Below are 26,189 nucleotides of genomic sequence, written 5' to 3' on the forward strand. Positions count from 1 at the left end.
CGGTCGTCCCGCCGCGCGAGTGGCCAGGCGAGGATGTGGAACTTGCTGGGCTTATTGGATGGCAGTGGTGTCACTCTGGAGGGCGGCGAGGCTCCGGGCGGCGAGGCCCGCCCCTCCCGCACGGTGATTGGACTCTTCGGAGCCTCCCTGGGCTGGGATTGGTGCGAGGCGGGGCGGCGGCTCTAGGGCCTTCTGGGCAGCCTAGGGAGGCGGCAGCCCCTGGCGCCGCACCCTGGGAGAGCCGGAGGGCTCACTACCTCATCGCCCGGGGAGAGGGCGCGCTTGTCGCGTGGTGGGGGTGGGACCAGTGGGGCGGGTGGGGGGTAGCCGTGAAGGACACGAAATGCAGGGGTCAGGGGGGTGGTGGCAGGACTAGCTGGGGCACTAGATCTGGAAGCTCTTGCGAGGAGGACGACTTGGGTGATAGAGGAGGGCGTGGACGTGTCTGGTATGGGATGCAGTGGAAAGGAAGGGCCCAGCCACAAATCCAGAGTAGATCTGTGGATGGTTCCTCAGAGGCACCCTCTTTCCGGTTGCCCTTTTATTTGGCAGCACGAGAGCCCTGGTGGTCTCTGTTCAAATCCTGGGAACTCTGCCTTAGGGTGAATTTAACCTGCATTATAAGACTACGCAGGGCCTTTTTTGATACTGGGTACAGACGTGGGGAAGATGTCAGAAAACAGGAAGCTGTTTCTGGGTTTCGTGCACAAACTCCCCGATGCGAGCGCATCTGGGAACTCAGGCAAGACTCACTGCCCTTCCTGTCTAGGGCTTTTCAAAGCCCCCAGGCTCTTGCCTTGCTTGCACACGGTGTGCACGACGTGTCTGGAAAAGCTGGAGCCGTTCTCAGTAGTGGACATCCGTGGGGGTGACTCAGACACAAGCTCTGAGGGGTCCATATTCCAGGAACCCAAGTCACGCAGCTTGCAGCCCCAGATTGGCATCCTCTGTCCGGTATGTGATGCTCAGGTGGACCTGCCCTTGGGTGGAGTGAAGGCCTTAACGATAGACCACCTGGCCATGAATGATGTGATGCTGGAGAGTCTGCGTGGGGAAGGTCAGGGCCTGGTGTGTGACCTGTGCAGCGACAGAGAAGTAGAGAAGAGGTGTCAGACCTGCAAAGCCAATCTCTGCCACTTCTGCTGCCAGGCTCATAGGTAAAGAGGGAATACCCCACCTGTTGTGGCTTAAGAGTGAGGTGCAAAGATATGAAGACACGGGTCGGGGATTTAGCTCAGTGGTAGAGCGTTTGCCTAGCAAGTGCAAGGCCATGGGTTCGGGCCTCAGCTCTGGGGGGGAAAAGAGACACAAATCCCTTGCTGAGCAGGTCGGAAGGAAGGCTTTCTCAGACACACCAAACGGCAAAGAACAACATGCCATGCAATCACAAGCTCTAGAATGGAAGTTAATGCAGCCGGCCTGATACCTCTAGTAATAAAAGCATCACAGGTTTCGGTTTACAGAGCACGTCGGGGTTCCTTCCATCACCAATTGCTATTGAATATGCACCAGGTGCTGGAGAGACAAGGTTACCGCGCTATTAGCATAGCCCTTGCCCTTGATCTCATCTGATCATTGTAACTTCTACAGAAAGACTCGTGCTTATCTCACCCCTGTTTATTGAAATGGAAACTCAGCAATGTTTTGTGATTTGCTAAGTTCCCGTAGCTGGTAAGCGTGTAACTGAGCCGAGTCCTCTCTTCAGACCTGCCCCTTCTGTGCTCTTTTTTACTAAATGCGTGCCCCCTTCTCGGCATGGGTATCGATTGGCTATGCCGTACCTCATATCTCTGTATGTACGTGGAGAGCAGGCTGGTAGGTTCTAACTGGGTTATTTTGTCTTTTTATCACACTCAGTGAAGTTTGTTATCATTTAGTCTTTGTCCCCTTTTCTCCTCCATCCCACTCTAGTGCATCAGAATAGAAAACGAAACACCAAAACTAAGCAAGGTTTTCAGATTAACCTAGAGCAGTTTTGTTTTCTGGCCTTACCAGCAGCACAGTTGTCTTTGCTCCCTATTTTTAACCTGTGTGGTCACCCCTCCGACGGTCGTGTTGCCAGCTCAACAGCTGACCCATTTTCTCCGCAGCCACCCTTGGACCAGAATAGGCACATGCACTTCAGGTTGCGGGAACTGTTACCAGGGAGCGCTCCAAGCAGTCACTGCATTTTCCTAGGGATTTCCCTGAGTCCCCCAGGAGGCTATAGAAAGGAGGAATTCAAGAGAGCTTTGATTTTAGTGCCCATTGATTCCACTTTCTACTAACGCTCATGCCTCTTGAGGGAAATGCTGGCCTGCCAATGTACATGATGTAGGCGCTGGCCAAAGGAATTGCTTTACTAAAATGTTACTTAAACGTGAGACAAGAGATTGTGAGAGCCAGCCAGCTGCTTTCGTTGCTTCATAGATCCATCGGGCATGGTTGTATCGCTTGGTACTCGTCTTCCACCATGCACTTGGAAGTGGGCTGTGACCCTTGTTTAAAGTTACCCAATTATCTCTTGAGCGAGAGTTTCTCAGAACGTAGTCTCAGCGTTGCACTTTTGAAGATGTAGTCCAAGCCAACTCCAAGTATATATGTGTATTGTGTTCTAAACAACAACGCTCAGATAGGCCTGGGTCTCACTGTGTGGAAAAACCATCAAGCAGAGGATCCTGTAGTTTGATATTAGAAGTTCTGAGGGGTGTGACTCAAACCCATTGAACTCTTAAAACCTCTTCACCAAACTGTCTCCCTCTAAGTTATCCCCCCACTTCCTGCTTCTTTCCAGGCGGCAGAAGAAGACGATGTATCATACCATGGTGGACCTGAAGGACCTGAAAGGCTACAGTCGGGTTGGAAAGCCCATCCTGTGCCCTGCGCACCCCGCGGAGGAGCTGAGACTGTTCTGTGAACTGTGTGACCGGCCCGTGTGTCGGGACTGTGTGGTTGGGGAGCACCGAGAGCACCCCTACGACTTCACCAGCAACGTCATCCACAAGCATGGAGATTCCGTGCGGGAGCTCCTCAGAGGCACCCAGCCCCACGTGGAGGCCCTGGAGGAGGCCCTGGCTCAGATCAAAAGCGTGAACAGCGGCCTCCAGGAGCGCGTGGAGGCAGTGGCGGCTGATGTCCGAACATTCTCGGAGGGCTACATCAAAGCGATCGAGGAACATCGGGACAAGCTGCTGAAGCAGCTGGATGACATCCGGGTCCAGAAGGAAAACTCTTTGCAACTGCAGAAGGCACAGCTGGAACAGCTGCTGGCGGATATGCGGACTGGAGTGGAGTTCACCGAGCACCTGCTGACCAGCGGCTCAGACTTGGAAATCCTCATCACCAAGGGAGTAGTGGTCGAGCGGCTCAGGAAGCTGAACAAAGTTGAATACAGCGCCCGCCTGGGAGTGAATGATAAGATCAGCTTCTGTCCTCAGGAGAAGGCAGGCCAGTGCCGAGGCTACGAAGTGTACGGGGCCATTAACACCAAAGAAGTGGATCCATCTAAATGTGTCCTCCAGGGAGAAGGTAGGGACGCATTTCCCACTGGCACTCAGGACAGGGCCCGGGGATATGATATGTAGAAGTCTGTGAACTGTGTGGCTTCTTGTCTGGGGGCGGAGCTCAGTCTGCAGAGTGCTTGCCTGGCTTGCACAAAGCCTGGGTTTGATTGCCAGCACCACGCACAACTGAGCCTGACTACACATGCCTATAATCCCAGCACTCGGCAGGTGGAGGCAGGGGCGTCAGAAGTTTGAGGACTGCTTTGGATGCATTTCAAGTTTGAGGCCTTCCTGGGCTGTAGGAGACCATGTGTCAAAAGGAATAAAGCCGTGAGGCTTGTTCAGCTAGGGGTACTCCACGTCTGACCCCCGACCAAGGGGAGAAGCGTCCTGATTTGAAAGGCAGCGACGCTTTGCCTTGTTCTTCCTTCTCGCTCGGTCTGGGCAGGCCACAGTTGATACTGGGGTGACGCTTGAGCCCGTTCCATTTCAGAAAAGCAGAAGCTCCCCAGAACCTTAAGGACCATGCTTTGGGGTGACAGAGCCTGGCCACACCCACAGGAGCTAACAGCACTGACTAGAACAAGGCACAGTCTGCCTGTGCAGAGACGCGCATGGCAGCTCCTGGTGCTTGGGCGCTATGTTGAAGGCTACAGAACAAGGAAGACAGAATCACAGCTTCCTTTCTTCCTTACCGTTTTGGGTCACACAAACTTCGTATCGTTGGTATTTCAAAAGATTTGGTAGATTGAGGTCTTTTGTTTGTTTGTTTGAGACAGGGTCTCACTGGATAGCTCTGACTGACCTGGAACTATGTGGAACAGGCTGGTCTCAAACTCACAGAAATCCACCTGCCTCTGAGTGCTGGATTTAAAGGGGTGCATCACCAGGCCCAGCTAGAAATGGTTTCTTTATACCAGTGTTCCGTTCCTAAGGGAAGCATGTTATTTAGACATATTTCACAGATCAATCCTGATGGGAAATTTGTATTCAAGAGTTGCCTTCACTTTGGCACAGAATTTCTAACTCTCTGGAGGTCACAGATCACTCTGAGAGTGATCTTTCCCGGAAGTACCCACGAAGTAGGACATACAGTCTCAGGAGTTTCCTAGACCCTCCACAGGCCTCTCGGCAATGCTTGGCAGTTCACCACCCAGGGCTGAGAAACCCGGTTTCCTCTGCATGCTGGCCTCCAGGCTGCAGCCCGTGGGTAGTCCCCCAGCACCTTGGCAATGGCTTCTGAGTTACAGGAGCTCTCACAACAAGGACACAGTACCCTGGACTGCAGTGTCCTCTTCCTGTTCTGGAGGATCCGGGGCTTGCAGAAGGTGGTCTTGAGGATATCCGTCTACAGGTCCGAAGGCTTTCTTTGGACACCTAGATTAATCCTAAATATTTGCAGAGTTTCCTTACAGCTAAAATTAAGATGCAGAATCCCACGTGACCCAAATCAGCTGCTGCTGAACCACTTACCCAGGTCTCCGGGATGGATACCCGAGCAGTATGGCCTAGAAGGCGAGAGGGAACAGGGTGGTTCAAATAACTAGGAAGCACAAGCTTTGTTTGGTCTGACTGGGGCCATGGCGTCTCCGTTTGCCTGTGGGGTGAGCCCTGTTTGTCTTTTGCAGATCTCCACAGGGCTCGAGAGAAACAGACAGCCTCTTTCACCCTGCTTTGTAAGGATGCCGCGGGAGAGAGCATGGGCAGGGGAGGAGACAACGTCCAGGTCGCCGTTGTCCCCAAAGATAAGAAAGACAGGTGTGTGTTAAATGTATCACGTGCAGTAGGCAGTGAGGGGAAAACCAGGGCCTTCGAGTTACTGGAGATATAACTGGACTCCTTCATCGTATGGGTCCATAATGCCATGAGAAAATGATTCCACACAATTAATGGAATGTGTCCCCTGAGTAGGTTTTATGGCTCAGCTTTAGTTTTCTCTCTCTAAGAGTCTCGCTGCCCCCAGATTGTCCTCATTTCAAACTTTGGAATGGGCAGACTTTTTTTTTTTTTGACGTGTAACAGAATTGCACCCTTTCTTAAACCTAGTCTCTCTTCCTATTAAATTGCTTCAGGATTGTTTATATTTTTCTCTCTGCAACTGGCCTAAGGAGAAGGGGCCACAGGGCAGGGAGTCCCAACAGAGACCTGCATAAAAGAGCACAGGAACGTTCTCCTGGTTCTCAGGATGCTGGACTAAAGTAGAGCTGATGCCATCTACCTTCAGTGTGAGGGACATTTCTAGTTCCTATTAAACATAACTCAGGCCTCAGACGGGGGCAGCTGGAGCAGGCCTGTGAGAGCCAACGGCCTTCTGACCCCCCTTTCATTCAGCCCCGTCAGAACGGTGGTCAAGGACAACAAGGACGGATCATACCATGTTTCCTACACCCCCAAGGAACCTGGAGTCTACACTGTGTGGGTCTGCATCCGGGAGCAGCACGTGCAGGTGAGGAAGGCCCTGTGCTTGCTGTCAGCTCAGGCTCTCCCACAGGATCAGCTGCTAAGGGAGGGAGTAACTGTCCTTTGCTCTTCATCGTGGACACAGCCCAGATTCTGCGACTCTCGTTCTTACTAGAGGGGTGCTCACCGTCCTGACCCCGCTGCCTCTCTCCCCGACTGGCAGCTACATTGCCTTTTATTCCTCTCCTGGCTAGTTTGTTGGGATTCTTAATCCAGGGAAGATGTCTTGACCACAGGGGAGTCCCTTAGCAGAGAAGTGCACGCAGTTTTCATCCTTTCCACATCATGAGTGGGCTGCAGTCGGCAGGGTTACGGCTCTTCCTGCTGTCGGTCATTTATCTGGCTAACCATCAGCGCATACATATGTGTATCTGTACCATGGTTCCAGTCCCGACAAGTAAGTATAACACTTCTTGGTTTAGGAAGTTTTAAAGTCTCTGCTGACATTGGAGTAGTCATTCCCTCAGGCAGAAGGCAAAGTTGATGGCCATAAGCACCATCGTGGTCATATTAATCATGTGGCCTGTGCACTAGGAAGACTCATTCAGTGCCATTACTGATCTCTTCACAGTATGTCAGGAATGGTTGGATGTTTCTGTATAGTTAGTTTACTTCCATTTTCTTCAAAGCCTACACAGACAGACCAGTCTTGACCCAATAGCCAGTAGCTCTTACTTTAACTTCAGGTTGTTTTGTTTCGTTTTCTTGTTGTGTGAGATACAGGACAGAGTGTTGTTATCATCTGTAAGCTGGCCTACAAGTCACTATGTAGCCAGGCTGGCCTTGAACTCTTGATCCTCTTGCCCTGACCTCCTAAGTACAGGAATTACAGGATGTGCCAGTCATATTCGCTGCCAGGTTCTTTTTAAGAAAAATCTTGTTTTCCAGCTTTCCATTACTGTGACAAAATACCAGAGTTATAAACTTAAAGAAAGAAAGGTTGATTTTGGCTCATAATTTTAGAGGTTCAGTCTCTGGATCATCCCTTCAAAAGAGGGAGACTTTAACATTGGGAAGTCTGGGGTACCAGGTTCCACTTTGTCCTTATCTGATGTGGCTCTTACCTGGGGACAGGAAAATACAATACTTAATAAACATTTGTGTTAAACCCAGGAGAAAGTAAAATACAAGTTATCCTTGAGGAAAAAGTGGATAGAGTGACCACCTTGAGACTCATTAGCCACACATACTGGACTTTTCTCACTCCCATGTATCTTTGGTCACCACTAAGAGGATGAGCAGATTTGTGGTGTCCAGGGTCAGAGGTGGGAGGAAAGGTGCTAACTCTGTGAGAAGAGGCACGTGACTGAGAAGCTGCACGTGTCCTAGCTTGTGGTGCGGCAGCCCAGTCACTTCCCACGACATGCCTCAAGAACTGACATAGAGACTCCTAAAGGCTGCGGTCAGTCACACCAAAGCCGAGTCGAGATGACTGTGTGCAGTGGCTTACACTCCCACTTCATTCAAGGCTGGAGGGAGGCCGAGTCCATAAAGGGCTTGAGCCAAACCCGAGCTAATTCAGACGTCACTGAAAATGAAGCTGATCCTGTGGAACTGTCTTCAGTGCCCAGAGGCTTGGGAGCTTCGAACAGTCAGTGCCCTGGAGAATGTGGTGACCCTGGTGCATGGCAGAAGGGCAACATGCATCCACATCCAGTTTCACTGCGCTTCCATTTGCCCCATCCAGCCGAGAAGTCCCTAGCCAGAGATATTTCTGTCCCGTGTCCTTGTCCCTCTTGTGACTTAGCGCCTGCTTATCACGCACTGATGCTCAGCACACCCTGTTGATACCTTTGCTCTTGGCCCAAACCCTTCAGGGCTCACCGTTCACTGTGACCGTGAGGAGAAAGCATCGCCCACATCCAGGTGTGTTTCACTGCTGTACCTTCTGCTCCAGCGGAGGCCAGAAAACTGCCCGCTGTGCCTGCGGAGGCACCATGCCAGGTAAGGATGGTCGGGGTCCTCAAGCCTGCTAGTCCATGCAGCAGCAAGGGGCCTTCCCTCCTCTGCCTCCCAGCTACTAGGTCAGGGTGTGTGGACTGAGGCTGTACTTCTAGAATTCTAGCCTCATGTTTAGAGGCAGGACAAGGAGCTTACACAGTAAGCTCGAATTGAAAGGACAGGCTTCAAGGTTCTGAGTTCTTTCTTGATACAGTTCACTGGTTCACTGGCCTCATGCTTCTCTGTGGGATTCTCAAATTCAGTCTGCACCCATTTTAGCGGTCTCAGCACTGTGAAATGCAGACCCACCCAAAATCATGAAGGAATCTCAAATGGGCAGACCAGGGGAGTGGATGGTTGAGCAATGTCTGACTCTCTGGGAAGGCAGGATCTCCAGGCAAGAGATCCCAGTGTTTTTTTTTTTTTTAAAGTTATTCTATCTTGGCGCTCGGGGAGATGCAATCATGTGGGTGCTGGCTACTCTTCCAGAAGACCCAAGTTCAATTCCTGTACCCACATGGGGGTTCACAACTGTTTATTACCCCAATTCAAGGAATTTGGTATCTTCTTCTGGCCTCTGGGTACCAGGCACACACGTGGTACACAGACATTCGTGCAGGCAAAACACTCGTATACATAATGGGCTTCCGTACCCTCCTGTGCAACCAGCCCGGGATCTTTCTCCTTTTCCACTGATCTGCCCTCCTTTACATGTCACTCATCACATGTAGGTAAGATCCAAATCAGTTCCTTTAAGTTCAAATGTAAACTAGATCACCTTCAGGTTGCAGGTTAGACAGTCTTGAGAACCTGGCCTGGCCATGACTGCCTCGGTAGTTCTGGTTACAGGGAATGAAACAGGTAGTTCCTTCGGAGAAAGTTCCACTGCTCAAGTCTGAATGTTCCAGGTTTAATTTGTGTAGCAAGGGCTGGGTTCTCCTTTCAATTGTCCCCCCCCCCTTTGTATATGCAGGTGGGTACCTTGGCTGTGGCCATGGACACAAAGGACACCCAGGTCGTCCGCACTGGTCCTGCTGTGGGAAGTTTATTGAGAAGTCTGAGTGCACGTACACCGGTGGGCAGAGCGCACCAAGGAGTCTTCTTAGGACCGTGGCCCTCTGATGGCTTCCTGGGTACAAGTTCAGCCAGGTAAACCTGAAGCCGGCATGACCTAAGGTGTGCAGAGGACCCGAGAGCTTTAGTTCCAAAGAGACTGACAGAATTAAAGACAAAGTGCTTTCTCTAACATCAGAGTTCAAGTGCTCTTTTGTGTGTGTGAGCTGCTCGCCTATACCATGGCTGAGTGTGGGCCACCAATGCACCACTCAAGGCGGGCTGACGAGCTCTCCACAGGAGGTTCTTTTCTGTTCCATACAGGCATCAAGGTGTCTATGCCAGGGAACATTATGGCACAGGGAAGATGTTACCTCCTTTCTATTGTTTTACAGCCTCTTCAGTTTATCCCTGAGCTGGAATTTAAGTGCTTCTCAGAGAATGAGACCCCTTTGTCTCATTCACATTTTGTTAGTATACTTGCAGTAGTTTTTCCAGTGCATGGTTTATGACAGTTCTAAAGGGATTTTGTTGTTTAGCTGAGAGCCTGGTGATGAGTCATCTGTAGGGCACACAAGTAGACAGCTAATAAGGAGGAATGGCATGGAAAGATCTCATCCATCGGTTGCAGTTCTTACACCGGATGGATGACGGAGAGGCCTCCATCCTCCCAGCTCTGACTTAGAAGAGGCTTTCCGATGAGTCTCTATACCTGGCAATAGCGGAGAGCATTGACTGCAGGTACCTCCTAGGGGCTACAGGATTCCGGGAAGAGTTGGCACTGCCTCTGCCAGCCTGCCAAGACCTTCCCCAGATCCACTCCGTGTGTTCTGGGATCCTTGGTTTCTTATACAGCAGTAAACTCAGCATATATTAAATAGTTACTGAAACTTACATTATATGATTTCTTAGAAGTGGTGACTCATCGCAGTGGTGACCTGGGTAAAGCAAAGGAAGTGACACACTTAGTTGACAGCTGTTAGGTCGCCACAGAATACCTTTCCTTCTTGGAGTTGCTACATTGTAGCTATAAACAAAAGATACTAAGTTTCTTCCTTTTCTGGAAACACTCCCCTTTAGCCCCTTTCTGTAAGCAAAATCTCATGTTCCAGAAGACAGGGCTGCCCATCACCCCTCAGGTTGTTTGTTGATCGTTCTTTACTCTTTATGTCTCTGGGCCTAGTCAGGTGTCCCGAGCTTATTACCATTGCTGCTTTGAGATCCCTGGGTCTCAGCCAGCAGTGGTTTTGCCCCACAACTACCTCCCTGAGGAATGTCAGCAGAATCTTGGGGATACAGGGCCTAGGAGCATCTAGTGGGGTTACAGGCCAGACTGTTCACAGTGCTTAGGACAGCTTCCGCAGCAAACGGGGCAGGTTATGCCTCCCTGAAGTGTCATCTTCGTGTTTGGTGAGGCATCCATCGCTCCTGCCTTCTGCTCCACTGTTCCTTCCCAGTCTCCTCTGCTCACCCTTGCATTTTCCTGTTCCCCGGACACCCAGGAGAGCCGAAGAGCAGTTCTTCCACTTCTTCCTGTTCCCAAGGTCTCATTCTGTCACTTACACACCATTTGTACACAGTGACTCCCACGTCCCCTCCAGGTCCACTCTCTAGTTAATTGTGTCCAATGGCTTACATCCCATCTTCCCTGTGTGTACCTCAAATTTAAATGACTTCCAGTGTCCAGTTCTCACTTCCTCCTGCCTGCCATCACCAACTGCTTCCCCTGTGGTCCTCTCTTGCACTTGAGAAGCACAGCTCTGTCCTTAGGTGGGGGAGTCTTGGAAACACACTGCGTGTCACACACCATCTCCAAACCACAGGGAACTGCCATCAGCCTTACCTTTACTCATCTGACTACCGCTCACTGCGTCCACCGCTGCTGTCCTGGTCTGAGATGCCAAGACGTCCCACCTCCAAGTTTTGTCATTGTCTTCTCACCGGCCTGCTTCTGCCTTTCCCCCTCCACTATAGCCCCCAGGAGAGAGCGAGCCTCTCAAAATGTCACATCATTCTGCTCAGTACCCTCCCACCTTACTCAGAACAAGTCAGCATACATGCTTCACATTACCATGTATGGCCAGCACCGTCTGATCCATCTTCTCTTCCTAACCTGCTGTCCTGTCCAGCCACGGTGGCCCTGCCAGTTCCTCAGTCAAAACAGTCTTGTCTTGTCGCCTTTATAGTCACTGGCCTTCTGTCTGTCATGCCCTTTCTCAAAGATGATTCATGATTCACTCTGGTATCTTCAAGTTTCTGCTCTAGTGTCAACTACCACCCTACTAGTGAGCCCCCTAACTACCCTGTATAAGACAGCAGTATCCTACCCTGGAGAAGGCATCGCCCTGCATGGCTTCATCATCATCTGCCATATATAATATCTTTTATCTGCTGGAGACTTCGAGCTCCCTGAGGGACTTGACATTAGTAACTCTGTTATCCCCGAGCAGGGCAGATTTTGGCTTACGGTGGAAACAACAGTATGCTGAATGAATAAAAATCAAGATCTGTGGAATTTTCCACTTGGCTCTACTTAGTATGTTTTCATGACTTCACCAAACACCACTTGGGAAAATGTCTTAACCTTCTATCAAACTTGTTGGATAAGTTATGTGCACCCAAGGGACCAGCCCTGAATCTTCCAATTACCTCAGACGTCTCGGGAGTCTTCTGCCCTCAAGTCTCTGGAATTACATCATCTTTCCCAGGTGCCTGGGAGTCAGTGCAGCAGGTAGCACCAAAGCTCACAAGTCTCCCTTGGAGAGGCTACAACTGGACAACCTTCTGCAGGTGAAGCTGTATTAAATGTTCTGTGAGGCAGCTAGGGCCTGGCTTACCCAGGTCTTTAAGCAGTATTTCTTGTAACAATATTAAAAATATCAGAAGCCTCCAGGGGTGGCTCTTCCTTGGCTTGTACAATAACATGGTCTTAGCTCAATGTACTCCAACTGCTCTGGCAGCTGAGCTGACAGATCCATGGGAAGTCAGAGTGGTCTGAACAACCCCAAACTCCAGGGCAAGGAAAAAGGAATTGGAGGCTCTAGGGACTGTTGCAGGATACAATGTGCTTCAGAACTTGAGCAATGCACACTGAAACATCCAGATGCAGCTCTATGATCTAAGTGATGTGGCTGGTGTTACAGTCCAGTAAAACACCGTCCTCTGGGATATTGTAACAGGGTAAACATTTTGGCTGTCTTGGAAAATAAACATCCATATACCTGCTAGCCTGCCCATCCTCTAGCCTCCCTGCAATCATTGTTCAACATTACTCCAGAGGATGTGCACCCGTGTCAGGGATGGCTGGATGAAGAGAATGCCAATTAGTAGCAGAACAGAGGAAGAGGCATCCCACTGTCCTACATATTGAGAAGGCATTCCTTCATCACTTCCTCAAAGCTCTCACAGGTCAGTTTTTGAGATGATCAGCTACAGGGTCCTCTACTACAGCTCTTAATGCTCATCTCCCCTGCTGGATGCTAAGAAGGGAAGCTTATGCTTGGCTTTGCTTCACCTTACAAATGGAGTACTCAGCAGAGCCTTACACAAGTAGGTGCTTGGTATATATTTCAATTAGTGAATAAGTAATTGAGCAACAGAAATATTCCCCATCTGTCTTAGTTAGGGTTTCTATTGCTACGAAGAGACACCATGACCACGGCAGCTCTTATGACAGAAAATGTTTAATTGGGGTAGTTTGCTCAGGTTCAGAGGTTCCGTCCAGTATCATCATGGTGGGACATGGTGGCATGCAGGCAGATGTAGTGCTGGAGAAGCAACTCAGAGCCCTATATCTTGCAAGCAACAGAAAGTGATCTCCGAGTTACACTGAGCGAAGCTTAAGCCAAGGAGACTTCAAAGCCTGCCCCCACAATGACACACTTCCTTCAACAGGGCCACCTCTCCCAACAGTGACACTCACAATGAGCTTATGGGAGCCAATTACGTTCGAACTACCACAGCATCCTTTCTTCCTTACACATCTCCACCTATACTCAGATTTAGCTGTGGAACCCAGGCAGAGGACTCAAGACAGTAAGCACATCCCATGGCTGTTGCCTGCTCCCTACTTAGGCAGGCTTTCTTCATTTCCTTTCCATCCCTCGAGCTGTGGACTCCATGTGTACCTGGTTCCTAATTAGCCCTAACTTCCTTTTTCCTGATGAAACACTTTAACATGGATGATATGTCTAAGAACTCAGATCATCTATTATCTCTCTGCTTACAGAATGTTTTCTCGTCTCCTGTAGTTTTCTAGGGCTTGGAGCTGTGTGCTGCTTAGTTTGCTAACCTGGTAGAAACTGGGGGCATCTGGGAAAATGCTTCCATCAGACTGGCCCGTGGGGCGTTTCCTTGATTAATAATAGATGCAGGTGGTGCCATCTGAGTTGGTGGTCCTGGGTTGTATAAGAAGGCAGGCTTAGCAAGCCATGGAGAGCAAGCCAGGAAGCAGCATTCCTCCATGGCCTCTGTCCTGCCCTTCCTCAGAGACAGTGACCTGGGAGTTGTAAACTGAAATAAACCCCTGTCCCCAACTTGGTTTGGGCCATGTTTTACCAAAGAATAGAAACCTCACTAAGACAAGCTGTGTGATAGTATTATAGCATCCCATTCCATAAACTCAGCTCTCCAGAAAGTAAACATCAAGAATCCAGAGACTAGGAGGCCATACAGAACTGGTGGTCCCATGATGATCCTCCTGGTGTAAGAGAATCTGGCTTCACCTGGAGTCCGGCAAAGAGCCATTTCACTGAGCATGAGACACCCACACAGAAATAACACTGTGCCGAGGGGCCACAATAAAGCATTAGAGGAGGACAAGGTGGTACATGTCTGTACTCCTAGCACGTGGCCAACTCAGATGAAGTGGGCAGACCAATGGGAAAAGAAACCTGGCAGTGGAGGCCCCTGCACAGGCTTGGTGACATTGGCAGCAGTCAGCACAGCACCTCAATTAGGTCACTACACTGTGATGTGCTGCCCACTGACTGGGTGCAACTCAATCTTACCAAGAAGGCCTCACAGCATTAACGAGGATTTAAGAACACATTTGGAGAACTCCATCCTACCTGGTAGTTCCACAATTTCTACACCCACAGACATGACGAGCATCTCATTTTGGTAGGAACACTTACCTACCTCAGACACAATTAGGAAGCTTTGCTGGCTTGCCATCAGAACAGGAAAAATGAAGGGAAGACTTTAAGATACCAGAAGTCTACCTTAGAGGCATTTGTCAATGGGACTTGAATATAGCTTAGACTCTCTGTAGTCTCCAAATAAAGACTTTAATTTGAAAGTTAGGACTCTTTCTCAACAGTGCTTGGAGTAGACATTCACAGTGTTCACCTCACAGGCGGACATCCCTGATCTGTCCGGCAAAAGGAGTTAACCATGTGTTCGCAGGGCAGTGTGTGATGTATGCTAATTCACACAGCACACAGACAAAAGGCTGCGATGCCCAGCGACCTGGAAGGATGGCCAACAGTCAGCTCATGGCTGTCAGACTTGGACAGGCTTGCTCAGGTGTCTCTATCGTTACTTTGATCATGTAACTTCAAAAGCTAAATTTTATCAGGAATCTTATTGTAGCCGTTAAGTTCTGAAACCAAGGTCCACCTTACAAATGAGGAGACCAAAACATAGGTTTTTAAAAACTCCTATTAACTAGCTATGCCTCCAGCTAAGGTGAGACCAGAATTAGAACTCAGTGGAAGTTCCAGAGTTGATTTCTTCCCACCAGCACACATTATCTTTACTTGCTTTTACAAGGAGTCTTTCCTGAAACAGATCACAGCATCTCCTGCCACACTGACTGGTGAATATTGGGTCTGTGCCTTTACCCAACTCAGAGGAAACAGTTCTTTCTAGGAAAGTGTTTTGGAAACTACTGTAACTAATTTACTGACAAGTAAGTCTCACATTGTATACCAGTCAGCACACTGACAACCCCGAATCTCAGCGACTTAAAGGATTTCTCGATCATGACACAGTCCAATGGAGACACAGTCCAATGTAGGCGAGGTGGGTGAAGGAGACACACCTGAGGAAGACCTGGTCCCCAGTCACTCCAAGACCAAGTCTGACAAATGATCTATGGCCCAAATTAAGTTCAGAGCCCCTGTTCTTTCTGCCTCTTCCATGACAATTCTTCTACAAATAGGGACCTCTGAAACAAGGTTTTCTGTACATGACAGGCTGCCACACACATGAACTCACAGTAGCTGTGACTTATGCATAAGATCAAGCCAGACAAATCCCAGCAAGATTCCCAACCCATAGCTTAGGAGCTATGGGCAACTGATGGCTGCTGGCAGGGACAGTGTCAGCATGCTCTGTTGACTGCCAATGCTCCAGTGCATGGCCCTGTGCATGGCATCCTGTCAGCAATGAGTAGACTCAGTGGGTTTAAAAAGAGTACGTGGTGTTGGGAGGGAAAAGTGGGAGTGGAGGATACAGTATGAAATTCTCAAACAATGTTTTTTTAAAGGAAAAAGGAGAACCCTTGATCTAGTGGTATTTAACCTTTCTACACCCACAACATCTTCCCTTCAGTTCCTATTTCCAGCAAGAAAAAACATTTGGAAAGTTGCACAGGATAGCCCATTTCCTTACATCACTTCTCTCCATGCTCCCCCAGCTACAACTCAGTAATGTGGACCTTACCTGCAGCAGGTAGTCTCTAGATGCTCCGAGGGAAGAAGATGGGGTTTAGAGATATAGCATTACCTCTGTGACACTTTCGAACACATTTACTAGATTATATCAATGATATGACAATGTGGTGCAACGGTATAAACTAAATGACAGAACTGTATTAAATGCTACCAGTAACTAAAATTGACATCAACATTAAATAATACAAATACTGCATGATAGAAATACTGATAGCAAATGGTACAAATACTAAATGATACAGTGATGAAACTGGGTGACAGTCACACTCATGTTGATAAACTCCTAAATGAAACAATGACGCACAGGCTAAGTGACAGAGGCTAGATGATACCACGATCAACACTCAGCATCTGTCCATATGCAAAGCATCTTGACCCCAAGCCTGAGACACTGCCGACTCATCCAGCCACACAGGGATGGCTGCTTACAGATCTTCCCTCTTCTCGGCTCACAAGAGACTTCCAAGGAGCAGCCTGCCAGCAAGGAGACAGGACAGAGCCTACACAGGGAAGGTCAGTCAGACCATCTCCCATCAGCCAAGGCGGCAACACAGGGCTCTGTGGCTGTTTGACAGACAGGCTCTTACCATGTAGTTATTAAGGTTGCCAAAGAACTCGCTATGTTACCCAGGCTAACTTCAGACTCAAGATCCTCTTGCCTTCGCCCCTAAAGTGCTGGGATTATGGGCATTTGTCACCATGCCTGTAATGACTTGTTAGGCTTTACCAAAGCATTTGTACAATTCTTCAAGACTTATCTTCTCAGAACATCTAACACCAAAGATTTAATTGGTTTGGTTTGGTTTTTCTAAGACTTGGTCTTACTCTGTAGCCCAGGCTGGCCTAGAATTTACCCTGTAGCATAAACTGGCCTCTAACTCGCAATCCTGCCTCGGCCTCTCTAGTACTGGGATTATAGTCATGGACTATGACTGGCTTCCAGAGCACTTCTGTGCTGTTTTGAGAGTCTCTTCTCAGGCCGGCCTGGAACTCTCCACCCTCCTGCTTCCTTCACAAGGGCTGGGATTATAGGCGTGCATCAGCACACCAGACTCCGATCTGCAGTCATCAGCTGGTTTCTACGGTGCTCGTTAAACAAGTGGGATGATAAACAAGATGGACTAGCCAGTCTGTTAACATGGTGACCCACTCTCAATTCCTGGCATAGGACTTTGTCTCCGTGAATAAGATGAAGTCGAAAGCTCTAGGATCACGGAACATACCACTCCAGACTGTAGTACACACCAGCACGGCACAGGAAGCTAGATGCCAAAGAGGACCTTGAGGTCAGCCAGGGTGAGCTTGGTGACAGATCCTCCGGATCCAGAAAGGACCTGTTTGGCCAAATCTTTCTTCTTTTCTTGGAGCTGTAAGATCTTCTCTTCCACTGTCCCCTCACAGACGAACCTAAGAGCAAATGACAGCAAACGTCAGAGCCCAAGCGGCTTACTGAAGCACGCGTTCAAACTTCTCTCCACCTCAGTTTTGAAGGAGATGTTTCCCTGGTATTAGACGAGAGCAGAGAATCCACACAACTTCCACTACACATGTCTGTTTAAAGTGATGCACTGCAGACTAACTTTCTTCCTGACGTGAGGGAAATTGCAGATGACATTTCTATCTAGAACAAATGTAGAGGCCCAGCTTTTACTCAAAACTCAATTTTGACAAGGTCAGAAGGGCCTCAAAGGTCAAGTGTCTGTGTGTTTAGGTGCAGAATGTCTAATTTCTTAGCTAATGCATACTATAACCAGGCTTTTCAAATGAAGTCACCACTCACTCAAGTACTCACTAAGTATGTATGTATTTATATATACATATACCATGTCCTATGGGAGGTGACAAAGAATATAGTTTCTTCTCTGTAGGAGAAAACCAAGATACGAACATCCAATAATGATAATAAAAATAACAATAAGACAGTGGGAGTGTGTCCAGGGTACAAAAGGCAATCTGTGTAAGGCAGTCAAAGAAGGCTCCATTAGAGTCAACTCTTACTGTGTGGTGTGCAGGATGACCAGGCATTTGCTAGATGAGATGGTGGAACAGGCACAACATCCAGGGGATTAGAACACGTGTAAACTGTGGCTGAGCTCTAGACCATGGCTGAATTAAAGATCATGCTGTCTAGTCAAGTCCACTGGTAGCAAAAGTTCAGGAGCTGTGGGCCAGGTCCTCAGTGGTGATCCCCACCACACCAAGACCCTGACAGTAAATCTACAGGAAGTGAGCCCTTGAAGGCGTGCCCTGTCCCAGCAGATCGTCAGTTAGAAAGAGCCCTCTGCTGGCAATGCGGAGCACAGGAATCAGCAGAGCTGCGTAGGGAGCTGGCAGTGGGCATGGAAGGCAAGGGTGGTTAACAGTTTAGAAAATACAACTGAAGGCCTGGGCATGGGACCTGGGAGAGGAAAGAGGCTAGTTTCTGGCTGTACGGCTAGAGAAACGGGCACTATCCACACAGATGACACACATGGATGTGCTCAGGCAGCAGGAAGCAAACATTTCAGATGGACATGTTTATCCCGGAGGCTGTAGTCACACTCAGCACATTCGGGTGCTCGGCAGCATTCAGTTGGTACCCGAATGCACACGCAGATGAATGAGACGAGCAGGCACTTCCATACTTAGGCTACATGTTTAGCAGGGGTCTGGATACCCAGGTTGGAAGTGTAGGAGACAGTGGACCTAAAAATACAGATTTTGTACTCACTGGAGTGATATAATTAAAGGAGGAAAATATGGAATGAGCAGAGAAGAGAGCTAAAGTCAGGAAAACTAATTATCACTGCATGTGGCAAATTTTGGAGCTCACCGGTGGCCCTCAACAAGAACAGCTTACATGAAATGGGGGAAGGCACTTTGTAAGACTGAGGAAGAAACGGAGGTAAGCAGTACTGACTGTGTCTTCTCAATTCTTCACTAGACCCTGTCAGCAAAGGGAGCAAAAACAGGGCCACAGGAAGAGTGGACTATAGCAGTGAGGCACGTTCTGGTGGTCCCAAAGCCATGCAGGCCCCAAAGGAGCATTCTGCAAAGTAACAACAGGCTGTGCTCTTCAAAGGCAATGTCAAAATCAGAGGAGGAAGCACTGTGCCAGATTAGAGGATCCAAAGTCAGGACAACGAAATGCCACTCAGATGTGGGATCTCCTGCTGCTGTGAAGGACAGCATCGGGAGAGATGAACCCGAGAGTGGATTGAGCAGGCTATATTATACTGATGTTAACATTATAATGCTGATCCCTACACACACACACACACACACACACACACACACACACACACACTCACTCAGGAACTTTCTGGTAATTCCTTTGCAACTTTTCTGTGACTGAGACTATGCCATACTAATAGTTAAAAAAGACATGGGCAGGGAGCAAGCCCTTCACAGCTGCCTCCTTGATGAGCTGAGGCTTATCACCATACATGCTTTCGTTTTAACCATGACCAACGAGATTACCTCAGATTGTTTCTTCCCTTCCTGAGGTATGCCTGCAGAACATCATTAGCGAAGTAGTCACCAAACACTTCCTATTCTATAAAAATCTTCCCAGAGATGGTTTTCACAAAGGAAGATGCTGAGAAGGGCCTGGTGTCTCTGCTTACCTGTGTACGACGACATCCTTCTCCTGTCCTACTCTGTAGATGCGATCACAAGCTTGGTCTTCAAGTGAAGGATTCCTATTAGAGAAGTGTAACTCAGAAACACCAATATCCTACACAGGGCTGACAAACCACTGCCTACAGCCAAGTCCAGACCACAGTCCATTTTTGTATGCTTCTTTGACTAATAATAGTCATTACATTTTCAAAGGGGGTTACGGAAACAACATAAAACGAAGAATATGCAACAGAGCTGGGCGGTGGTGGTACACGCCTTTAATCCCAGCACTCAGGAGGCAGAGGCAGTTGAATCTCTGTGAGTTCGAGGCCAGCCTGGTCTACAGAGTGAGCTCCAGGACAGCCAAGGCTACAAAGAGAAACCCTATCTTGAAAAACAAAACAACAACAACAAAAAGAATATGCAACAAAAATCTACGTGCCCTGCAAAGCCTAAAATGCTTATAGAAGTCTGTCAAGCCTGTTCTAGAAGGAAATGACCTAAAAGACCAGCTATCTTTCTACTCTCTATTGAGAGACTGGGAACAGGCTCCTAATAGCTATTAGCACCATCATCAGTCAGTCCCTATAAAAAACGGAAGTGAAACCAGGATTCCTAGCCAGTCTTTACTAGCTGATGACCACAGACAGATCTAACAATACCCTCCAGGCCCAGAACCTACTTGGAAACAAGAGCTGGTTAATGTTCTCAAATATTTCTTTCAACTTCAGTGTTCAGTGAAGTTAACTAAAGAGGTATAATTTGTTCCCTTCCTTATAGAGTCTCATTATCAACTGTAAATGTATCTCATCTTTCCTCTTCAGAATCTGGGTAATATTTCTCCATCTCAAAACTGGTGTAGTTCCTAGTATGTTTTTTACTTCTGTGTATATGAAAATCCTAAGTACACCTACACTCTTTGTCCACAAATATGGCAAGTTGGCCTCTTTGCAGCAGTTGAGGCTGTGTGGAGAATTAGACACATCTTCCTAGAAATAGTGCCTGGAAAAAGTATGATGGTACAAACCTGAAATCCCAGGTACTTAACGCACTGAGGCAGGAAGATCACAAACACCAGGCCTGCCTGGACTACAGACCAAGTTCAAGGCCAGCTTGCACAACTAGGGAAACCCTATCTCAACGTAAAAAGTAAGCTGGGGTAAGTATGTGCAAGGCCCAGACTCAGTCCCTATCACTACAAAACAAACAAGACAAAGCCTGCAGCAGCAATGCTGGTTTGCATAAGTAGGAAATCAGAAACTGGCACTGTGAGAGTCCACCTAGTAACACGTGACCTCCCTTGCCTTGCCCCGGGAAGGGCATGCACCAAGGCACCGGCAGCACACAGTGAAGCCGGTGGCTGCATCTAACAAGCATTTCCGTAACAGTTAGAAAAGCCCTCTTTTTCCTTCTGGAGTGACCAAGGTTGAGACTGCCTTGGCTCCTTCTCAACAGCTCTGTCTGGAAAATAGTATTCTAGAGACATCAAACTGAGCACTGTAGCTCTTAATAATGAGAAAAACCTGTGCTCCTCTTTTTTGTTGTTTTGTTTTTCAGGACAGGGTTTCTCTGTGTAGCCCTGGCTGTCCTGAACTGGATCTTGCTCTGTAGCCCAGGCTGGCCTCAAATTCACAGAGATCCACCTGTCTCTGCCACCCAGGTGCTGGGACTAAAGGCGTGCGCCACACCCAGCTTCTTCTTCTTTTTTTTTTTCCTGTGCTCCTCATTTGTGTGGGGGAAAAAGATGTTAGATTTTTTTTTTTTTTTTTTTTTTTTGGTTTTTCAAGACAGGGTTTCTCTGTGTAGCTTTGCGCCTTTCCTGGAACTCGCTTTGGAGACCAGGCTGGCCTCGAACTCACAGAGATCCACCTGCCTCTGCCTCCCGAGTGCTGGGATTAAAGGCGTGTGCCACCACCGCCCGGCATAGATGTTAGATTTTTTAAGAGGTTAGTGAACAATAAATTCATGAACTACTTGACATAGTCATGAAATGTTCAATCAGCAGTGCTGGAATGTCACCCGGCCTTACAGTCCACTTAGACGGCTGTACAGACTGTCTCCACGACTCCCTAAAAGACACGACCTAAGAGGTGAGACCCGCAGCCCTCTGCCACTGCTCTTCCCTGCTATGCTGAAACAACAAGAAAAACCCTGGTTACCAGTGCATGTCCAAAAGGAAAAGGTGGTTCCCTCCAGTCAGATTGAGTCCGACACCACCAGCCAAGAGGGAGATCAGCATAACCTGCAGAAGGAAACATTCTATTAACTTCCGTACAGCTGCTCTTACAATCATCTGCCATAGGCTGGGTCTTCAGTGCCCCAAAGGCCAGGTGGCAAAGGCTTGGTCCCCATCATGGTTCTAGATCAGAGACGGTGGAACTCTGTAGGGTCGGTTCTATTGATCTTAAAGTCATCAGGCCCTTCCTTTGAAGGTCTAATGAGACCTTGGCCCTTGACTCTTCCTGTCTTCTGTACTTCCTAGCCATGAGATGTGTGGTTGTTTCCTTTCACACACTCCTGCCATGATATGTTCCCTTATCAGAAGCCCAAAAGCATCAGGGCTCACTGACCATGAGCTACTGAAATCTCCAAAAACGTAAGCCAAAAGCAGCCCCTTCTCTTTACACTAGGTATTTGAAGGGACAGAAAGAGCTAACCAGAATCTTTCCATCTCTAGTTCAGGAAGGTCAAAACAAAAGAAACAGTTCCTTTCAAATTCCCCCAGTGCAATGTTTTGAAACATTAAGATGCCATTTCTTATACCTCATCTTTGAAAAATTTCTCACATCCCACAGAGGGTCAACCTCAAAAATCAGTCTGCCAAAACATACAGACACTGTAATTCAGATCCTCGGAGTCTACTTTGCATTAGCCAAATTATGACTAGTCTTAAGACCATGTCCCTCCAGTTAAATCATCAAATCATCCTTCTTTCCATTCAACTAGTGCTTCCTGATCCTCACCTATTCCATGACTCTGTTCTCCTGCATCTCATGTCAAAAACCCACATACTCTTCAAGGCTTCCTCCTCTACAGAGATTTCTCTGATCCCAACCAGCTCTGCTAACTGTTCTTTTAAGAGTACTTGTGTACTTGGGTAAGGACCCCCAATAAATTGCAAACATTTGGAAGGATCAAAACAATATTTTTAAGTGGAGGTGCTACATTATGTTGCCTTACAACTAAGAACAATTTGCTCCTCAGTTACACAGGCCTGCTGTGCTAGTTCGTACCTGAGGCCCCCGGGAGTGGTTAAATGCCTCCACCAGGTCCATTCTCTGTTTGGGGTTGACAGAGCCATCGATGGTGGCATAAGTCAGTCCGTGCTTCCTGAGGTGCAGGGCTACCACTTGCAGCATGCTGGTCCACTGAGAGACAATGACACTAGAGAGGAGAAGACAAAAACCAGAAACCATCAAAGGACTATGCAGTCTCCTCTGTGGCTGTAATGCCACCAGTCTCAAGATTATTTATAAAATGTGCACAAGGAGAATCCCTGTTACCTAAAGGGCAAGTGTCTCCCAAAGACCTGTGTGTGAAGGCTTGGACCCCGGGTGGCAGTGCTGGGGTGCTATGAGTGGTTATGAGGCAGAGCCTAGGGGAGGCAGTCCGCTAGGCAGACTGCAGAACTTACCTCTTCCTCCCTGCTTCCAGCTTGACATGTGACCGCTTGTTCTGACACGTACCCTGCTAATGCCATTTGCTCCCTCACCAACAGCTAAGCCAATGTGAGCCACACGAAATCAGTCTGCTGTCTAAGTGCTCCTGTGAGACCTTTCATGGTAGTGGCATGCAGCTAACTTGGGCACACATTAAGGTCACACTGTAAGTCTATAGTTCTCCCACCCATTCCTAAGCTCCACTCTGACTTGGTGTTAGAGTCAGAAGAAAGGACTGCCTAGGCTAAAGTAATGACCCCAGCTGTCTTTTGTTTAGGGTCCTAGTGTTCATGTTGTCCTGTGGCCAGTAAAATAGCTGATAGGTTGCTCGCCCCAAGCATATCTTAACCAGAGCTTTAAATTTTCAAAAGGAACTATTCCATATAGATATGCAATACAGTTATGTAATACAGGTGTGTGTGTGTGTGTGTGTGTGCGTGCGTGCGTGCGTGCGTGTGTGTGTGTGTGTGTGTGTGTGTGTGTGTGTGTGTGTGTGTGTTATACCATACACATGAAGGCACAGCAAACGACCAACCCACTGGACTATGAACCCCAGCTTAAGCAGCTCAGTAGCTGCCCACTAGGCTCCCTGCTCCCTCCCATGTTCTTTTACTGTTTCCGACGCCTACCTTACCCAGATCCTCAAGGGGGGGGGGTGGTAAGCCAGGGACCCCTTCAACGCACACCACAATATTTCAATTAGAAATCACAGAATTTATACCATACTACTCAATGCATTCTGTAGGGCATGACTTAAGCTAAGACTTGAGAGCATCACAAACATCAACTTTCCTTGCACAAGTACTGAAATGATGCTCACCTCTTTTGGGACCCTGAGGCTTTTCGGATTGCCTCCAGTTCTGCCAGCAGAGAAGACACCTGGGAAAGGTCACACAACATTGCAGTCAGGCCATTCACTTTTCTCTCCTCTCCTGAATTACAGAAGCAATTTCCCGGACAGCTTCTATGCTTCTGGCCTGGCTGTCTACTCACTCTCCTGCAGCCAAAGGCTGTTCTTGAATGTGGGCAGATTGCCTCCTCCTCTCCATGACTTCCCACTGAGGATAAAGCCCAAGCCCCTTCTGACCTGCTGGGTCCATGCTGCTCTGACCTCTGTTCATTCCTCACTAAGCCCTCCTCAAAGGACACATCATACTGAAATTCTTTATCCAACAGGCCATATATACCTGGTCTCTCTATTTTAGAATATCATTTTCCATGTCAGCTTAATGTCATTTTTCTTTGCTTTAAAGATTTATTTTTTCTGATTTTTACTTAAAATATAATTACATCACTTTCCTTTTGTCTTTCTTCCCTTTAACCACTCCCATGCACCCCCAACTTCCTCTCAAAATGACGGCCTCTTTTATTTATTGTTACACACACACACACACACAAATATACAAATATAACCTACTTGGTCCATTTAGTACAGCTTGTGCATATATGATTTGAGGGCTGACCACTTCGACCTGGATAACCAGTTAGGGGTCTCACCCCTTGGAGAGACTGCTCTATCTCTCAGCAGCAGTCTTTAGCTGCCTATAGTTCTTGTTATGGGTAGGACCCTGTGAGATCTCCCTCTCCCACATTAGTATGTCTGTTTGGTACTGTCATTGTTCAAGTCTTGTTTGGCCACATTGTTGGGGTATCATGGGTGTCACTTTGGGAACGCCTCCCCCGCTTAAGTGTGGGTTAGGTGCTACCGAATAGGTTCCACTCTTTGTTTCTACTGCCATGGTTCTGATCATACTTCACAATCACTGCTTAGTAATCATCCTTTGCTCTCAGGACCTCAGTCGCTCCAAGGAGCTGAATGCTGTGTCTGGCTCACTCCTGCACTCCTGGCCTCTAGAACTTTGCTGGAAGAGGGAAGGCTCTAGCCTAAAATTCACAGAAGAAAGCAAAAGAGCTCTGCCAGCTTTAAGCCGCTTCCTGCTTACGTGAAACCTAACATGATTTGAATCTACTAATGGACTCATGGTAAGAAGCTGAGTACTAGGCAAGGACATGGCAGCTAACTAATGATGCTAGAGTATACAGTCTGGTCACATACAGGCCCTGCTCTTATTATCTTTCATTTATTTTATGGTAAATGCTTATGTTGTAGAATATTATTTTAAGGCGTGTTACTTTTGTTTATGTTGCATTTGTTTAACTCTGTGAAGCTGTGTTACTGTGCCTGTCTAGAACACCTGATGGTCTAATAAAGAACTGAACGGCAATAGCAAGGCAGGAGAAAGGATAGGCGGGGCTGGCAGGCAGAGAGGAAAAATAGAAGAAGAAATCTGGGAGGAGGACATCAGGGGCCAGCCACCCAGCTACACAGCAAGCCGTAGAGTAAGAGTAGGATTTATAGAAGTAAGAGAACGGGAAAAGCCCAGAGGCAAGACAGGATAATTTTAAGTTAAGAAAAATGGCTAGAAACAAGTCAAGCTAAGGCCGGACATTCATAATGAAGAATAAGCCTGTGTGTGATTTATTTGGGAGCTAGGTGGCGGTCCCTCCCCCCCAAAAAAGAGAAAAGAGTTAAAAACCCCAACAACAACACACCTAGCTTCATGTTCTAGAACTTTAACTACAGGACAGCAAGATGCCTCAGCAGGTAAGGGTGCTTGCTGCCATGCCTGACAATTGGTTCAATTCCTGGACCTCATCTGGTGAGAAAGAGAACTAGCTCCCACGAGTTATCCTGAGTTCCACAACTGACTAAGGAAGGTACACAAAATAAAACATGCAAACCAACCAACCAACCAACCAACCAAACCTTTTAGATGGTAGTTAGGAGGAAGCAGAATGTTCCTCTGGTAGTGACTTTCTTTCTAGTTCACATCTTTACAAAAGCTTTGTAAGACTGGCTGAGGCTAGGAAAGGCAGTTTAGGGTTCAAACAGAGAGAAAAGCCAGTCCTCCTTTGATGGCATATGGGCTAATAAAGCACATCCTAAGCCAACAGAGAGGCAGGACTCGAGTTACAGCATGGCCTTGTCCTCCTGGAATAAAGTCCTCTAGCCTTCACATTCTTTTACGAGCTAGAGCTGCCTGAATGACTGATGGAGACAGAGCTCTGGAGAAAACAAGGCTCACCGATGGAAGCCTTCCAACAAGTCGAAGTAATTGTCATTGGCACACCACACAGTCTCCAGGGTCATGTCTCTAGGTTTCCTTCCAAGCTTTCCCTAAACAAACTCCTCACTTGCTCAGCCCCCACTCCTAGCATAAAACTGGCAGCCCTTCCCAGTAATCTGTGACAGAGAACCTTCCTTGATGACAGAGATGTCCCAAATAATTTTCTGAAAGCCCATCATGAATGAAGGC

At 48.0% G+C, this 26,189-nt stretch overlaps 2 protein-coding genes across 4 annotated transcripts in view; one reads left to right on the forward strand and one right to left on the reverse strand.

Annotated features, from left to right (window-relative positions):
- The first annotated feature begins 234 nt into the window (after positions 1 to 234).
- Trim45 (tripartite motif containing 45) lies at positions 235 to 25,003 on the forward strand. Of its 2 annotated transcripts, XM_028877295.2 has the most exons (7): positions 235 to 1,157; positions 2,774 to 3,507; positions 5,111 to 5,240; positions 5,814 to 5,928; positions 7,760 to 7,886; positions 8,857 to 9,032; positions 24,664 to 25,003. In XM_028877295.2, the coding sequence occupies exons 1-6, from the start codon at positions 670 to 672 to the stop codon at positions 9,003 to 9,005; spliced, it is 1,743 nt and encodes a 580-aa protein (XP_028733128.1). In that variant the 5' UTR covers positions 235 to 669; the 3' UTR covers positions 9,006 to 9,032; positions 24,664 to 25,003. The 2 variants fall into 2 exon arrangements, with proteins under 2 accessions (XP_028733128.1, XP_028733127.1); XM_028877294.2 differs by lacking the exon at positions 24,664 to 25,003 and having other exon boundaries at positions 8,857 to 11,456.
- Ttf2 (transcription termination factor 2) overlaps positions 15,671 to 26,189 on the reverse strand; it is a 37,608-nt gene continuing 27,089 nt past the window's right edge. For both annotated transcript variants that reach the window (XM_028877293.2, XM_037206935.1), the window contains 5 exons: positions 23,693 to 23,751; positions 22,447 to 22,597; positions 21,373 to 21,455; positions 19,219 to 19,293; positions 15,671 to 17,020 (listed from right to left, as the gene is read on the reverse strand). In XM_028877293.2, coding sequence (XP_028733126.1) covers positions 16,876 to 17,020; positions 19,219 to 19,293; positions 21,373 to 21,455; positions 22,447 to 22,597; positions 23,693 to 23,751 — 513 coding nt within the window. In that variant the 3' untranslated portion in view covers positions 15,671 to 16,875. The remainder of the gene's footprint in view (positions 17,021 to 19,218; positions 19,294 to 21,372; positions 21,456 to 22,446; positions 22,598 to 23,692; positions 23,752 to 26,189) is intronic.

The sequence above is a fragment of the Peromyscus leucopus genome, chromosome 6 (genome assembly GCF_004664715.2).
Source record: "Peromyscus leucopus breed LL Stock chromosome 6, UCI_PerLeu_2.1, whole genome shotgun sequence".
Lineage (NCBI taxonomy): Eukaryota > Metazoa > Chordata > Mammalia > Rodentia > Cricetidae > Peromyscus > Peromyscus leucopus.